The 17,552-nt window shown below is 46.6% G+C and overlaps 1 protein-coding gene across 1 annotated transcript in view; it reads right to left on the reverse strand.

Annotated features, from left to right (window-relative positions):
* Positions 1 to 202: 202 nt before the first annotated feature.
* The window catches only part of LOC137634960 (THO complex subunit 6 homolog), a 47,390-nt gene continuing 30,040 nt past the window's right edge, over positions 203 to 17,552 (reverse strand). Inside the window, exons 6-8 of the mRNA XM_068367525.1 lie at positions 3,409 to 3,553; positions 3,137 to 3,246; positions 203 to 333 (exon numbers count right to left, since the gene is read on the reverse strand). Of these exons, the coding sequence (XP_068223626.1) occupies positions 244 to 333; positions 3,137 to 3,246; positions 3,409 to 3,553 (345 nt within the window). The 3' untranslated portion in view covers positions 203 to 243. The remainder of the gene's footprint in view (positions 334 to 3,136; positions 3,247 to 3,408; positions 3,554 to 17,552) is intronic.

A 17,552-nucleotide genomic window follows, 5' to 3' on the forward strand; every position in this document is an offset into this window, starting at 1 on the left:
TAACGATTTAGTGTACCTGAAGCTGTAAATACAGCACTTTTTAAAAATACAGTAGAAAAATTAAACAGTTGCAAGAATCGAATTTCTTTTCAATTTCAATAACATTCACTAAAGAAAAGTACTTTTATCTAATTAACAAGAAATGAAGTTTGTGTAGCTCCTTAAACTAAATTTAACGGAAATGTTAAAAAAAACACATAACCAAGAGCAGAGAAATGCAGATTTAATTTATATCATAATTTTCTAGTCTTCATGTAAGGATACAATATGATCACGGTAATTTAAATTGTAGCATACATCTAATTTTGAACTCATACCGCCATAAGTCATCACCTGAAAAAGAAAAAAAAAATATACACTACTCACAATATACAATACTGTACTATATCGCTACTGTAAGTATAAAAAGTAAATTACCAATAAGGCTCCTGATAAAACGATTGTTGACTAACGGACACTGTCACTTACCAATGTTTTGAAAAATATCAGAGTGGGTTACTTAATCTGCACATGCATCATTATCAAAGAAAATAAAAATCAATAAGAAATAGCTGGATTTGAGCAAATATTAAAAGAAGCATGTATGGTCCCCTTAAACATTCTGTGAGTCACCTATTTATATATTTACAATGATCCCTAAGTGAACATTAGCAAACGGTAAATATAACAAATTTTAACAATTTTATTATTCCCATATATACAAACCTAAGTCCTTTAAAATAGGGAACAGGTATCCGCTGGAGCTGGAACCACTGCTGAATTTGTTAACAAGGTACTTTAAGACAGATGGTAAACGGGCAAGGAGCCGTTACTTCAACCTGTCAAAATCTCTCCACCTCTAAATTTAAATTAATCAACTTTGTATAGCTAGGAAAAATAGCAATTACTACAGTATTAATATTTGTTATTTGTTCCTATGTGTATACAGACCTTACATTCTTGGGAAGATCCGTATGCCCCCTCCCCTCTTGATTTTCCACTGCATAAAAACACTTGATGAAAGCTTAAAATGGTGCCATCCTCTCGACTCGCTCTATAGAAGTATTGTGGATTGAAGGAGGAGTCCAATGCCCATGTAGCAGGGGAGATGGAGAATCCCAAAGCTCTTTCATAAACTAGGGGGCAAAAAGTGTATGGGGCTGTAAAATCCTGTTACCCTGGCTACTGGGATAGCCAGGGAGCCTAATCCATGATCCTGGAAGCCACAGTGGGAGACAAGACACAGTGTAACGGCCCTACCTCATGCATTGGCAACAATGGGCCTAAATACAAAACTATACCCCAGTCCCACCTGGATACCATGGTAGTTATGGGGATCTAACACCAGTCAATCCCAGCTACTGGGGTAGCAAGGGCCTCAAGGTCTGGCTTCATTTACTGTATAAGCTCTGGGTGCCAAGTGCCAAAACTCAGGGCTAAATAAACCTGTCCTGACTGGCTTCCAAGGTTACCAGAGACCCAAGCGTGGAAACGTTACACAGGGTTATGGCTCTAGCCCTGTGCGTCAAAACAAGACACAGCACCATTCAACCTAGTCAACAAGGTAGCCAGAGCCATGACCCTGGGCCCCCTCATCGAAATACTGGGCCATAACACTTGTCCTACTTGTCTACTGGGGTAGCTGTAGTCCTAAGCCCCAGCCCAAAAATGGGGCTGTGGCTCCCTCCTCATGAGGCCGGGAACCACTCGGGTAACATCCAACCCTTCTAAATTAGGTGGTGTCGAAAGGAGACATTTCCTACAACAATAGTGGACTGGACCTCTTCGACTTCTTCATCTACTTCTTAAAAGTGTGAAGAGTCGGAAGTCGTAAGAGTTAGAGGGGAAAGACAAATATATACGTTTTTCCTGCTTCCAACCCTCCTCAGGATCTGCAAGCAAAGGTATCGAAACCAGAGAGATCCATACAACAACGGTCCCCCAAGAGGAGAAACTACAGGGATTACTCTAATAGGAACCACAACACTCAGGAACATTGTCAAGGGGAAGGTACCCTTACAGGGGAGCGGAAGACACAAACTCCAATGGCACAAGGGAAAGGGAGGGCAAAGGTGCGACCGGGCCAGGGGAGATGTACGGGGACCCGCCAGGACAGCATGTTCTTACAGCTCAAGGGCCCTCCTCCGACTAGGGAGGGGGAACCAATGCAGACATCACAGGAGACACTAATACTAGGGACACAATGAGCAACCCCCTTCACCACTTGTATCACCAAGGCAGACACTGGCACTGGGGAGCTTACCTGAAAGATTTAAGGAAGCCACAACCTTCCTTACGTCACACTCATTGTCAGCGATAGCACAAATGAAGAAAAGCCTCAAACCTCTGATGGGGTGTGGTAAAAACTGGGGGAACTTTACATGCCACCAGAATCTGAAAACCCACCGATATTGTTCCGATGGCTCCTTGCAATAGACGCATTCTCACCAGAGACTGCGACAGGGGTGTATGTGCAGGGAGTGGAAGGAAGAAGCAAAGCTCTATTCCTCTCTTCAAAGCATATGACTGTTACTGCATAAGAGGCCATAAACTACAATCGGCACTCGGGGATGATTGCAAATAACCATGCCCCCGAAAGCAAAGAAAGTATGCACCTAAAGCCAGTTTAATAAAAACCAGATGTAAAGTCCATCTTTCCATGTACTTACATCTTGCTTTACCTCATAACAATCAACAGTCAGCATTCACTTCCTTAAAGAAAAAGGAAAGGAAAAGTTAATTAAGGGCACAACCGTATATTTATACTCGATGCAGCCAAAAACATAAGTGAAGGCATTTTGACAGGTGACGGGCAGGGCTCCTTGCCCTCGCTCTCATCTGTCATTTAACTACTTATTAAACGATTTAACAGCTGTCCAGCTCGTGCTGAAAACATATTCCCTACCTAAAGAACGATGGTTTGTATTTTGCGTAGGAATTAACTCATTATTAGATGGGGAACCTCTTTCTGCTAAGTGACTTCAGCGATGTTTGGTACGCAGATGTGAAAGAGTTGCTTTAAAAATACTGGATCTAACGTAAATCCAAATGCTGGTTATAAGAAATTTTTTAGACCCTTCTGATAAGTAGCAGTTACAGAACCTACAACAATGTGCTTGGCACTTGTTAAGATAAGATAACAAAAAATGCAACTTACTGTGTATGGTTTCCTAGTAACATGTACAGTGTAAATACATGGAGAAGAACAAGGTAGTTGAGCTGTCACTTGCCCAGCTAAACTGCACACATATATGTGAGGCATCACACCTGGAAACAATTTTTAAAAAAAAAGCAATTTGAGTTTTATTCTTCAGCACTGTTTGATTTAATTTTTGTAGAAGTTATAAATCATAAATGGATACATTATCTCTGTGACTAGACAAAGAAATATAAAAGAATGTCTTTCAAGAAATGTATTCAATGCTATACCTGCTACAACGATGCCACCACGATCCCCTCCTTCTGCATATCGAGTGAACTTTGCGACATGAATAATTTTAGAAGGGGGCAACACTGTCGTCAATGCAAGGGAACGTAAGTGGAAAACACCGGCACGAGGACCACCTCCACAAACCTGAAATAAGAATCAACACCAATGAGGAACAAAAGTTATACCAAAAATCAGAAAAATGGAATGATTACACATGTTGCCTTTAGTCCCGGCACAAGCAAACTAGGTACAGTAATCTCTGACCTTTCTAGTTATCAGATGGATTTCTAAGAGAGAGCACCTTAGCTCAAAATACCAGGTACTTTAATAAAAGGAAAATCATTAATATTAGTCATACTCCAATATTAATAGTCCCCACATCAGAAGAACAAACTTGGTACATTAAAAAATATCTACAAAATGCTATAGGGAGATACAGAAACACAGAATCACCTAGATTGTAAAGTACTGAGAAATTATGATGGGAGGAAACAAGAGCCGCACCACTTCGCACAGGTCTGCCACTGTTGACAAGAGTTTGCTCCATTAACGGATGTGATAATTCGTTCAGTATGGTGTTTCAAGTATATCTGTACATAGTGTATATAGTTAACAATGATAAGCGACAAAAGACCATAGCATGGAAAAGAAGTCTTCATGTAAGACGCAATTAAACAAAAGACTCTACTCTATAGCTCACAGAACTTAACCAGTGAGATCTGATAATTTTTTCCAATGTATGAGTTAAATGTAAAGAAACCAATACTCTATGCATACTACCTTGTGTTATAAGGAAGGAAAAATCACTAAATAATGTTAATTCGTGAGGGTAATTATTGAAATGCTTCTGTGAATAACTTGCTTGCAATAAAAAATCCTCAACAACAAACTTAAACAAGTTAACTTACCAACCAATCATTATCAACATCTACTGATGTAATAAACCTTCCAAATGTGGGCCTTGCAAGCTGTTCATTCGTATGTGGGAAAATTTTATGGCGAGGCTCACGCCCAGAGCGAGGATCCCAGATGAATACTCCTCCATCTTCTGCACTGCTTGCTACAAGTTTCCCACTGGAAATAATGAGAATTTAATAATATAAAACAATCATTAATTCACAATAACCTTTAAGTACAAAAATTACCACAATGCTGTATGCAATTTTCAAACAATTCTACTCTAAGAAGTGTAAAAGATTATGACTACACTAAAAATTTTATTTTCATTAGTAAAATAAATTTTTGAATATACTTACCCGATAATCATGTAGCTGTCAACTCTGTTGCCGACAGAAATCTACGGTCGGGATACGCCAGCGATCGCTATACAGGTGGGGGTGAACACAACAGCGCCATCTGTGGTCAGGTACTCCAGTACTTCTTGTCAACACCACCTCAATTTTTTCCTCGGTCCACTGGTTCTCTATGGGGAGGAAGGGTGGGTCAATTAAATCATGATTATCGGGTAAGTATATTCAAAAATTTATTTTACTAATGAAAATAACATTTTTCAATATTAATCTTACCCGATAATCATGTAGCTGATTCACACCCAGGGTGGTGGGTGGAGACCAGCATACATGTTAACAAAGAAGCTAAGTATCCCGTATTTTATTTTATTAGTTATTCAAAAATAACATAAAATAAATAAGTACCTGGTAAGGAAGACGACTTGAACCATTACTCTGCCTTTATTAAGTACGTCTTCCTTACTGAGCGTAGCGGTCCTCTTAGGATGCTGAACGACTCTTAGGTGCTGAAGTATAAAGGGCTGCAACCCATACTAAAGGACCTCATCACAACCTTTAACCTCGGCGCTTCTCAAGAAAGAATTGACCACCCGCCAAATCAACAAGGATGTGGAAGGCTTCTTAGCCGACCGTACAACCCATAAAAAGTATTCAAGAGAAAGGTTAAAAGGGTTATGGGATTATGGGAATGTAGTGGCTGAGCCCCCGCCTACTACTGCATTCGTTGCTACGAATGGTCCCAGGGTGTAGCAGTTCTCGTAAAGAGACTGGACATCTTTGAGATAGAATGATGCGAACACTGACTTGCTTCTCCAATAGGTTGCATCCATAACACTCTGCAGAGAACGGTTCTGTTTGAAGGCCACTGAAGTAGCCACAGCTCTCACTTCATGTGTCCTTACCTTCAGCAAAGCAAGGTCTTCTTCCTTCAGATGAGAATGTGCTTCCCTAATCAGGAGCCTGAATAGGTAAGAAACTGAGTTCTTAGACCTTGGAAGAGAAGGCTTCTTGATATCACACCATAAGGCTTCTGATTGTCCTCGTAAAGGTTATGACCTTTTTAGATAGTACCTAAGAGCTCTAACTGGCCAAAGTACTCTCTCCAGTTCGTCCCCCACCAAGTTGGACAGGCTTGGGATCTCGAACGACTTAGGCCAAGGACGTGAAGGAAGCTCGTTTAGCAAAAAACCGAGCTGCAAGGAACATGTAGCCGTTTCAGATGTGAAAACTATGTTCCTGCTGAAGGCGTGGATCTCACTTACTCTTTTAGCTGTTGTCAAGCACACGAGGAAAAGAGTTTTTAATGTGAGGTCCTTAAAAGAGGCTGATTGGAGAGGTTCAAATCTTGATGACATAAGGAACCTTAGGACCACGTCTAGATTCCAGCCTGGAGTGGACAACCGACGTTCCTTTGAGGTCTCAAAAGACCTAAGGAGGTCCTTTAGATCTTTGTTGGTGGAAAGATCCAAGCCTCTGTGGCGGAAAACCGCTGCCAACATACTTCTGTAACCCTTAATCGTAGGAGCTGAAAGGGATCTTACGTTCCTTAGATGTAACAGGAAGTCAGCAATCTGGGTTACAGTGGTACTGGTTGAGGAAACTGCATTGGCCTTGTACCAACTTCGGAAGACTTCCCCTTTAGACTGATAGACTCTGAGAGTGGATGTCCTCCTTGCTCTGGCAATCGCTCTGGCTGCCTCCTTCGAAAAGCCCCTAGCTCTTGAGAGTCTTTCGAAAGTCTGAAGGCAGTCAGACGAAGAGCGTGGAGGTTTGGGTGTACCTTCTTTACGTGAGGTAGACGTAGAAGGTCCACTCCTAGAGGAAGAGTCCTGGGAATGTCGACCAGCCATTGCAGTACCTCTATGAACCATTCTCTCGCGGGCCAGAGCGGAGCCAACCAACGTCAGCTGTGTCCCTTTGCGAGAGGCGAACTTCTGAAGTACCCTGTTGACAATCTTGAACGGCGGGAATGCATACAGGTTGAGATGGGACCAATCCAGCAGAAAAGCATCCACGTGAACTGCTGCTGGGTCTGGAATCGGAGAACAATACAACGGGAGCCTCTAGGTTATCGAGGTAGCGAACAGATCTATGGTTGGCTGACCCCACAGGGCCCAAAGTCTGCTGCAAACATTCTTGTGAAGGGTCCACTCTGTGGGGATGACCTGACCCTTCCGGCTAAGGCGATCTGCCATGACATTCATATCGCCCTGAATGAACCTCGTTACCAGCGTGAGCTTTCGATCTTTTAACCAGATGAGGAGGTCCCTTGCGATCTAGAACAACTTCCACGAATGAGTCCCTCCCTGCTTGGAGATGTAAGCTAAGGCTGTGGTGTTGTCAGAGTCCACCTCCACCACCTTGTTAAGCTGGAGGGACTTGAAGTTTATCAAGGCCAGATGAACCGCCAACAGCTCCTTGCAATAGATGTGAAGTGTCCTTAGCTCCTGATTCCATGTTCCCGAGCATTCCTGTCCGTCCAAAGTCGCACCCCAGCCCGTGTCTGATGCGTCAGAGAAGAGACGGCGGTCGGGTTTCTGAACAGCCAAAGGTAGACTTCCTTGAGAAGAAAGCTGTTCTTTCACCACGTGAGAGTAGACCTCCTCTCTTCGGAAACAGGAACTGAGACCGTCTCTAGCGTCATGTCCTTTATCCAGTGAGCCGCTAGATGATACTGAAGGGGGAGGAGGTGGCGTCTCCCTAACTCGATGAACAGGGCCAGCGATGAAAGTGTCCCTGTTAGACTCATCCACTACCTGACTGAGCATCGGTTCCTTCTCAGCATGCTCTGGATGCATTCTAGGGCTTAGTAGATCCTTGGGGCCGACGGAAAAGCCCGAAAAGCTCGACTCTGAAGATCCATACCCAGGTAGACAATGGTCTGGGATGGGACGAGCTGGGACTCCTCAAAATTGACCAGGAGGCCCAGTTCCTTGGTCAGATCCATAGTCCATCTGAGAATCTCCAGACAGCGACGACTTGTGGGAGCTCTTAAAAGCTAGTCGTCTGACGGAGCCGGACACAAGATCATGGTACTGCTGCACAGTCTGTGAACTGTCAACCATGGGGAAGCGAGGAAGTACAGCGACAACCCGAAGCTGTCTAGACTGTCTGGGTCGTACAGACAACTCCTTATCGGGTTGCTGAGGTTGCCGCACTGCGTCACAACAAGTCACTTCTGCTGGTTGTTGAACGTCTTCCCAGTGACACACTAACTCCGTAAACAAAAAAAAATCCTCTAACAAGGACTAAGCTTGGACTGCATGTCTTGCAACAAAGCTCAAGGTCTATGGGAGCAGGTGTGGTAACAGACGGGGTTAGCGACTGAAGTGGAACCATTACCCTCCCTGGAAGCATGTTATGCTTAAATAAAAGTCCATAGGAGGCTAAGCAGCTAAAGGCTCCTCTCCAAATGACAGAGTCCTCAAGGGAATATCAGAAGGAGGAAGAATAGCACTTTCTCATCTACAGGAACCATATCCGAGAAAAGCTAAGTTCTCTCAGTGAGGGTTTCACTGGTGCAAAAGCAGCAGACTAGAAGGCAACGTTATGAAACTGCTTGACAGTCTAGTGAGTTGGCAACAACCAAAGATGTGTGACTGAGGAGCATGCGGTAAGGTATGCAGAGCATGCTGTATGCAGAGCATGCTGTATGTAGAGCATGCTGTAAGGTAAGCAGAGCATGTTGCATGGCGTGCGGCTTATGCTGCATGGGATGAGGCTCATGCTGCATGGGATGAGGCTCATGCTGCATGGTATGAGGCTCATGCTGCATGGGATGAGGCTCATGCTGCAAGGGATGAGGCTCATGCCGCATGCGTTGAGGAGGATGCCGCATAGTATGAGGCTCCTGCCTCATGGGTTGAGGCGGTTGCCGCATAGCATGAGGCTCCTGCCTCATGGTTTGAGGAGGATGCCGCATAGCATGAGGCTCCTCATAGCATGAGACTCCTGCCTCATGGGTTGAGGAGGATGCCGCATAGCATGAGGCTCCTGCCTCATGGGTTGAGGAGGATGCCGCATAGCATGAGGCTCCTGCCTCATGGGTAGAGGAGGTTGCCGCATAGCATGAGGCTCCTGCCTCATGGGTTGAGGAGGATGCCGCATAGCATGAGGTCCCTGCCTCATGGGTTGAGGAGGATGCCGCATAGCATGAGGCTCCTCATAGCATGAGGCTCCTGCCTCATGGGTTGAGGAGGATGCCGCATAGCATGAGGCTCCTGCCTCATGGTTTGAGGAGGATGCCGCATAGCATGAGGCTCCGCATAGCATGAGGCTCCTCATAGCATGAGGCTCCTGCCTCATGGTTAGAGGAGGTTGCCGCATAGCATGAGGTTCCTGCCTCAAGAGTTGCGTCTGCCTCAAGGGTTGAGGAGGTAGCTGCGCAGAGAGAGGCTCTTGCCTCAAGAGTTGAGGTTCTTGCCTCAAGAGTTGAGGCTCTTGCCTCAAGAGTTGAGGCTCTTGCCTCAAGAGTTGAGGTTCTTACCTCAAGAGTTGAGGCTCTTGCCTCAAGAGTTGAGGCGGTTGCCGCATAGCCTGAGGCTGCTGCCTCAAGGATGGTGGAGGTTGCTTCAACGCATGAGGCTGCTGCCTCAAGGATGGAGGAGGTTGCCGCAACGCATGAGGCTCCTGCCTCAAGGGAAGAAGAGGTTGCTGCAAAGCATGAGGCTCCTGCCTCAAGGGTTGAGGAGGTTGCCGCATAGCAAGAGGCTCCTGCCTCAAGGAAAGTGGAGGTTGCTGCATAGCGCTGGTACCTGGCAACTCCCAATGCGGCAGCTCACGCATGGAGGCAGGAGGAGCCTCAACATCATACGTCTGGCAGGGTGGACTGCGCAGAGGTGGAGGAGCGCTCGCAGGAGGAGGTGTGCTAACCTTCTCTGCCTGAAACTCCTGCATCAACACCGCAAGCTGAGACTGCATTGTCTGCAGCATAGACCACTAGAGTCTAAGAAAGACAACAACAAACGGAGCTACTGTCCGTTGAGACTGAGGGTCTAAAACAGCTGGTGCGGCAACAGACGGAGTTACTGCCTGTTGCGGTACCACCTTGCCTCTCTGGGAGGTGTGCAGTTGTCGTACTGCAGCAAGTCCGAACTGACCCAGTGCTAATGGCTCCACCTAGAAGTTGGACTTGCGCGGAAGGGACCGACTTGCACTTAAAAGCTGCAAGATTTGGTCCATGGTTTCTGCGAGAAACCTCTTCCGCAGACGAGGAATAAATGGGCTCTCTCGTCTTTGTGTGGGTGGGGTGATCACGTCGGCTACGTGAGTTGGTTACACCCGAAACCACGGAGGGAAACGTCTGTTCGTCGATCAAGGCCTGATGAACCCATAAGTCCTTCGACGTTACTTCTCCCCTGGGCTTGGGAGCTTGTAAGAGGTCCCAGACTAGGCGAACAACTGGCACGAACAGACGAACCCTCGAACGCAACACTGTAACACTTTGCGCTTATCACTTTATCACTTTTGATTTTCTGTTTGCACTTATTTCACTGAACTCGAAACTTTAAGTGGTTTGTACCTGAAACACGCAATTCTATCCTTCATTAAAAATGTTATTTTTATTAGTAAAATAAATTTTTGAATATACTTACCCGATAATCATGTAGCTGTCAACTCCGTTGCCCGACAGAATTCTATGGAGGGATACGCCAGCTATCACAATACTAGAAGGGGGTGTACTTACCAGCGCCACCTGTGGCCAGGTACTCAAGTACTTCTTGTTGACACCTCCTCAATTATTCCTCGGTCCACTGGTTCTCTATGGGGAGGAAGGGAGGGTCGATTAAATCATGATTATCGGGTAAGTATATTCAAAAATTTATTTTACTAATAAAAATAACATTTTTCAATATTAAACTTACCCGATAATCATGTAGCTGATTCACACCCAGGGGGGTGGGTGAAAACCAGTGTACAAGATTAAAGGATAGCTAAGTATCCCATATTTCATATAACAGTTATCTCAAATAACAATGAAATAATAAGTACCTGGTAAGGAAGTCGAATTGAACCGTTACTCTGCTTCTTTTTTAAGTTCGTCTTCCTTACTGAGCGCAGCGTTCCTCTTGGAGGCTGAATCAACCCAAAGGTGCCAAAGTATATGGGGTTGCAACCCCTACTAAAGGACCTCTACAAAACCTCTAACCCAGGCGCTTCTCAAGAATGAATAGACCACCCGCCAAATCAAAAGGATGCGGAAGGCTTCTTAGCCTACCGTAACAACCATAAAAACAACAATAAAAGCATTCAAGAGAAAGGTTAAAAAAGGTTATGGGATTAAGGGAATGTAGTGGCTGAGCCCTCACCTACTACTGCACTCGCTGCTACGAATGGTCCCAGGGTGTAGCAGTTCTCGTAAAGAGACTGGACATCTTTAAGATAAAATGATGCAAACACTGACTTGCTCCTCCAATAGGTTGCATCCATTATGCTCTGCAGAGAACGGTTTTTATTAAAGGCCATCGAAGTAGCTACGGCTCTTACTTCGTGGGTCCTTACCTTCAGCAATGCAAGGTCTTCCTCCTTTAAGTGAGAGTGGGCTTCTCTAATCAGAAGCCTTATATAATATGAAACCCCATTCTTGGACATGGGCCTCGAAGGTTTCTTGATGGCACACCATAAGGCTTCTGACTGTCCTCGAAGAGGTTTAGACCTCTTAAGATAAAATTTGAGAGCTCTGACAGGGCAAAGAACTCTCTCTAGTTCGTTACCTACCATGTTGGAGAGGCTAGGTATTTCAAACGATCTAGGCCAAGGACGTGAAGGAAGTTCGTTCTTTGCTAGGAATCCGAGCTGAAAAGAACATGTTGCAGATTCGGTCGTGAAACCAATGTTCTTGCTGAAGGCATGAACCTCACTGACTCTCTTAGCTGTTGCAAGGCAGACGAGAAAAAGAGTCTTGAGGGTAAGGTCCTTGAAGGAAGCTGACTGGAGAGGTTCGAACCTAGGTGACATAAGGAACCTTAAGACTACGTCTAGATTCCAGCCTGGAGTGGATAGACGACGCTCTTTAGACGTCTCAAAAGACTTAAGAATGTCTTGAAGGTCCTTGTTGGAAGAAAGGTCCAAACCTCTGTGGCGGAGAACTGAAGCCAACATACTCCTATACCCTTTAATCGTAGGGGCTGAAAGGGATCTCTCATTCCTAAGATGTAGAAGGAAGTCAGCTATTTGGGTCACAGAGGTATTGGTAGAGGATATTGAATTGGCTCTACACCAGCTTCGGAAGACCTCCCACTTAGACTGGTAGACTCTACGAGTGGAAACCCTTCTCGCTCTGGCAATCGCACTGGCTGCCTCCTTCGAAAAGCCTCTAGCTCTAGCGAATCTTTCGACAGTCTGAAGGCAGTCAGCCGAAGAGCGTGGAGGTTTGGGTGCAACCTGTCTACGTGAGGTTGACGTAGAAGGTCCACTCTTAGAGGTAGAGTCCTGGGGATGTCGACTAGCCATTGAAGTACCTCTGTGAACCATTCTCTTGCAGGCCAAAGGGGAGCAACCAGCGTCAGCCGTGTCCCTTCGTGCGAGATGAATTTCTGCAGAACTTTGTTTATTATCTTGAACGGTGGGAATGCGTACAGGTCGAGATGGGACCAGTTCAGTAGAAAAGCATCCACATGAACTGCTGCAGGGTCTGGAACAGGGGAACAGTACAGCGGAAGTCTCTTGGTTATGGAGGTGGCAAACAGATCTATGGTAGGTTGACCCCACAAGGTCCAAAGTCTGTTGCACACACTCTTGTGGAGGGTCCATTCCGTGGGAATGACCTGATTCCTTCTGCTTAGGCGATCTGCTGAGACGTTCATATCGCCCTGAATGAACCTCGTGACCAGAGTGAGGTTTAGACCTCTTGACCAAATGAGGAGGTCCCTTGCGATCTCGTATAGGCTCCTCGAATGGGTCCCTCCTTGCTTGGAGATGTAAGCCAAGGCTGTGGTATTGTCTGAGTTCACCTCCACCACTTTGCCTAGCAGGAGGGACTTGAAGTTCAACAGGGCTAAATGAACTGCTAGTAGCTCCTTGCAGTTGATGTGGAGTAATCCCTGTTCTTCGTTCCACGTTCCCGAGCATTCCCGTCCGTTCAAGGTCGCACCCCAGCCCGAGTCCGATGCATCTGAGAAGAGATGAAGATTGGGGGTCTGAATAGCCAACGATAGACCCTCCCTGAGAAGGAGGTTGTGCTTCCACCACAGGAGAGTGGTCTTCATCTCTTGGGTGATTGGGATAGAGACTGCTTCTAGAGTCGAACCCTTGTCCCAATGAGCTGCAAGATGGAATTGAAGAGGGCGGAGGTGGAGTCTCCCTAGCTCGACGAACAGGGCCAGTGATGAAAGGGTCCCTGTGAGACTCATCCACTGTCTCACCGAGCAACTGCTCCTCTTCAGCATGCTCATGATGCACTCTAGGGCTTGGCTTATCCTGGGGGCCGATGGAAAAGCCCGAAAATCCTGACTCCGAATCTCCATTCCCAGGTACACAATGGATTGGGAGGGAATGAGTTGAGACTTTTCTATGTTGACTAATAGACCCAGTTCTCTGATTAAGTCTAAAGTCCAATTGAGATTCTCCAGACAGCGACGACTCGTGGAGGCTCTCAACAGCCAGTCGTCTAAGTAGAGGGAGGCTCTGATGTCCGATAAGTGTAGGAATTTTGCTATATTCCTCATCAGATGAGTAAAGACCATAGGAGCTGTGCTTAGGCCAAAACACAGGGCTTGGAATTGGTAGACAACCTTTCCAAAAACGAATCTCAGGAAAGGTTGGGAGTCTGGATGAATAGGAACGTGAAAGTAGGCATCTTTCAAGTCCAACGAGACCATCCAGTCCTCCTGCCTGACCGCTGCTAAGACCGACTTCGTCGTCTCCATCGTGAACGTCTGCTTGGTGACAAACGCGTTGAGCGCGCTGACGTCCAGCACCGGTCTCCAACCCCCTGTCTTCTTAGCCACAAGAAAGAGACGGTTGTAGAAGCCCGGGGATTGATGGTCCCGGACTATAACCACTGCCTTCTTCTGCACAAGTAGCGACACCTCCTGGTGCAATGCTAGCCTCTTGTCCTCTTCTTTGTAGTTGGGAGAGAGGTTGATGGGCGATGTGGTCAGAGGTGGTTTGAGGCAGAATGGAATCCTGTAACCGTTCCTCAGCCAACTGACAGACTGGGCGTCTGCACCTCTCTTCTCCCAGGCTCGCCAGAAGATCTTGAGTCTGGCTCCTACTGCTGTCTGGAGATGCGGAGAGTCAGTTTTTTCCTTTAGATGTCCTGGAGCCTTTCCTGGACTTGCTCCTGTAAGAGTCTGGACGGGAGCTTCCTCGGCTGGGGGCTCTACCACGAAAGGGCGGTATGAACCTCGTAGCAGGGGTATCAACCACTGGGGAGCGATAAGTCTTGGGGACTGAGGTAGCAACCTTAGACTTACGAGCCGATGAGGCTACAAGATCGTGTGTGTCCTTTTGTATCAGGGCAGCAGACAAGTCCTTAACCAGCTCTTCGGGGAAGAGGAACTTCGAGAGCGGAGCAAAAAGAAGTTGTGACCTTTGGCAAGGTGTAATGCTGGAGGAAAGGAAGGTACACAGCTGTTCCCTTTTCTTCAAAACCCCTGATACAAACAATGACGCAAGCTCACCAGATCCATCCCTAATGGCCTTATCCATGCAGGACATTAATAGCATGGCAGAATCCTTGTCCGCAGGAGAGGTCTTCTTGCTGAGGGCCCCCAGGCACCAGTCAAGAAAGTTGAACATCTCAAATGCTCTAAACAGTCCTTTCAGTAAGTGATCCAGGTCTGAGAAGGTCCAGCAAACCTTAGAACGCCTCATTGCAGTTCTCCGAGGCGAGTCTACCAGACTTGAGAAGTCAGCCTGGGCAGAGGCAGGTACTCCCAAGCCTGGTGCTTCTCCTGTGGCATACCAAACGCTCGCTTTCGAGGTGAGCTTAGTCGGCGGGAACATGAAAGAAGTTTTGCCAAGGTGTTGCTTAGTCTGCAGCCACTCCCCTAAGATCCTTAATGCTCTCTTAGAGGACCTTGCTAGGACTAGCTTAGTATAGGAGGACTTAGCTTGTTGTACGCCCAGCGAAAACTCAGATGGTGGAGAGCGGGGAATAGCAGAGACAAAGTGGTCTGGGTAAACCTCCCTAAGCAGAGCCAAGACCTTACGAAAGTCAATAGACTGTGGAGAAGGTTTGGATTCATCCACGTCTGACGAGGGATCCAGGTGTGCCTCCTCATCATCAGACGCCTCATCATCAGAGTGTAGCGAAGATATTGGACAAGAATGCTGAACAGCAGAGTCAGAACGAGTAGGAACAATATTAGTGGTTTCCTCTTCAAGTAACTGTTGAGGGAGAACCTGAGGCTCAGACTGCAAAGGCTGAATAACAGACAAAGCAGAAGGAAGGCGCATGGGTGGAGGAGGCTGACTCCTAGCATGAGAGGTTGAACCCAAGGGTTGCTCTTGCTGAGCGGTTGGTGGAAGCGGAGTAGCAAGTTCCTGTTCCTGTGGTGTGAGCGGAGCGTGATGAGGTTGAGGCTGCGCAGAACAAGGTAAATGTCTCGCAAGCTGAGGCTCCTGAGGCGCAAGGCCAAGGTGTAGTGGAGCTTGCCTTGTGGATGGTTGAGCTCGCTGCAGCGAGAGCTGAGGAGACTGACTCATGCACGGGAGAGGTTGTTGTACCTCAGCCGAGAGTAGCACCACTGGTGGAGCAGCAAGGGGAGGCGGAGGAAGAGAGGTATAATCCTCCTGATCCCATAGCAAAGGTTGCCTTAAAGAAGGCGGAGGCTGAACACCACTGGGAACAGCAAACTCAGACTGTGGCTCAACATCGTACGCCTGGCAGGTGGTACTGCGATCAGGCGGAGCAAGCGCAGGCGGAGCGAGCGTAGGCGGAGCGAACGCAGGCGGAGGGAGTGTAGGCGGAGGCGGAGGCGCAACACTCTCAGCCCGACACTCACGCATCAAGTCCGAAAGCTGTGCTTGCATGGACTGTAGTAGAGTCCACTTAGGGTCGGCAGAAACTACAGTAGGCTGAGGTAAAGCCTTAACAGTCGAGCTCTGTTGTGGCAGAACCTTACTCCTCTTGGGCGGAGTGCAGTCGACAGATGACTGCGGCGAGTCAGAGCTGAGCCAATGACTGCAACCTGGCTGAGCACTCGCGGACTGGACTCTGCGTTTAAGTGGTCTCGAGACCTGAGACCAACGTTTCTTCCCTGACAGATGATCAGCGGACGAGAAAAAGACGGGCTCAATCGTCTGCAGGTGAGAGTGACGGTCTTTGGAAGACACGCCCGCAACCACCGAGGATACTTCTGTGCGCCTAACAAGGCCTGCCGAACCCTTATGCCCTTCGACATTGCTTCTCCCCTGGGCTTGGGAGCTTGCAAGAGGTCCCGGACTGGGAGGACGACTGGCTCGCACAGAAGTATCCTCACGCACCACACTGGCACTGACACTAGCACTTGGCACTGCACTGACACTAGCACTCGTCACAGCACTGGCACTAATTCCACCCACTGCACTCTTGACCTTAAGTTCCTTAACTTCGGCCATCAGAGACTTATGGTCACTTACCACTGACTCTACTTTATCGCCTAAGGCCTGAATAGCACGCAAAACAACAGACATATCAGGCGGAGGGCAAACAGTAGGTTCGGGGGTAGCCACTACAGGGGTAGGAAAAGGTAGGGGATCATGAGGTGAGGAAAACAGTGAAGAGTGAGAAGAACTCCTCCTAACTCTACCTCTCTCTAACTTAGTTGAATATTTTAAAAGACGGACAAATTCCAGTTCCGAAAGTCCGGCGCATTCCTCACATCGATTTTCTAACTGACAGGGTCTGTCCCTACAGTCAGAACAAGCGGTGTGAGGATCTACCGAGGCCTTCGGAATACGCCTATTGCAAGACCTACATCGTCTATGGGAGGGGGCTTGCGAAATGTCAGACATCTTGAATCCAAAGAGTTAGCCAAAGGGGTTTCCAAAATCAAGCAAAAGATCGTTAACCGTATATCAGAACTATATAAAAGCTATCTAGCTAATATAAGAAGGTTTCCAGTAAAGCGACAGCCGAAATCTGAGAGAATACTTCACCAATTAGCCGTGAACAAACTCGAAGATCATAAGCATATCCCAGAACGTCTTGCCGGAAGCACGACAGAGGAATAATTGAGGAGGTGTCAACAAGAAGTACTTGAGTACCTGGCCACAGGTGGCGCTGGTAAGTACACCCCCTTCTAGTATTGTGATAGCTGGCGTATCCCTCCATAGAATTCTGTCGGGCAACGGAGTTGACAGCTACATGATTATCGGGTAAGTTTAATATTGAAAAGTTAGTAATTGCGAAAACAGTATTACAATGTAACAGAAAAACATAATGAAAGATAAATAATTCAGTGGCTGGAAAAGAGACTAAACACTAGATCAAATAAACTACGTTTAAAATCTCTCACCGCATAAAGCCTGGGAACAAGTAAAACTCTAGAAACGTTTACCTTCTTCCCCTAAAGAGACTAGGGAGAAGAGCAAAAACGATAACAACGTTACCCGCTTGAACGAAACGTTTATCCTCCTCTCTCTCCCTCCGTCTCTATCTCTCTCTCTCTCTCTCTCTCTCTTGACTTAGAACCTGAGAGATGAGCCCAATTATATATATCGTTAAAACATATTATTGTTAAAGGAAAAAAACTGAAAGATTTCCCAAATAAAAAGTTCCTTTATTAGAATTAAAACCATTTAAGCTAAGAAAGAATGAACAAAACGCTAGAATCGGTTTACTCTTACTGCAACGTGACACCGTGAATACTCTCTCTCTATCGTAACGATAGAGCGCATGTTGAACGTTCTGAACGTTAACAACTGCAGAGACAAAACAAAACGTTAGTTCAACTTTGAAAACAGTA

Source organism: Palaemon carinicauda, chromosome 45, assembly GCF_036898095.1.
Source record: "Palaemon carinicauda isolate YSFRI2023 chromosome 45, ASM3689809v2, whole genome shotgun sequence".
Classification (NCBI taxonomy): Eukaryota; Metazoa; Arthropoda; class Malacostraca; order Decapoda; family Palaemonidae; genus Palaemon; species Palaemon carinicauda.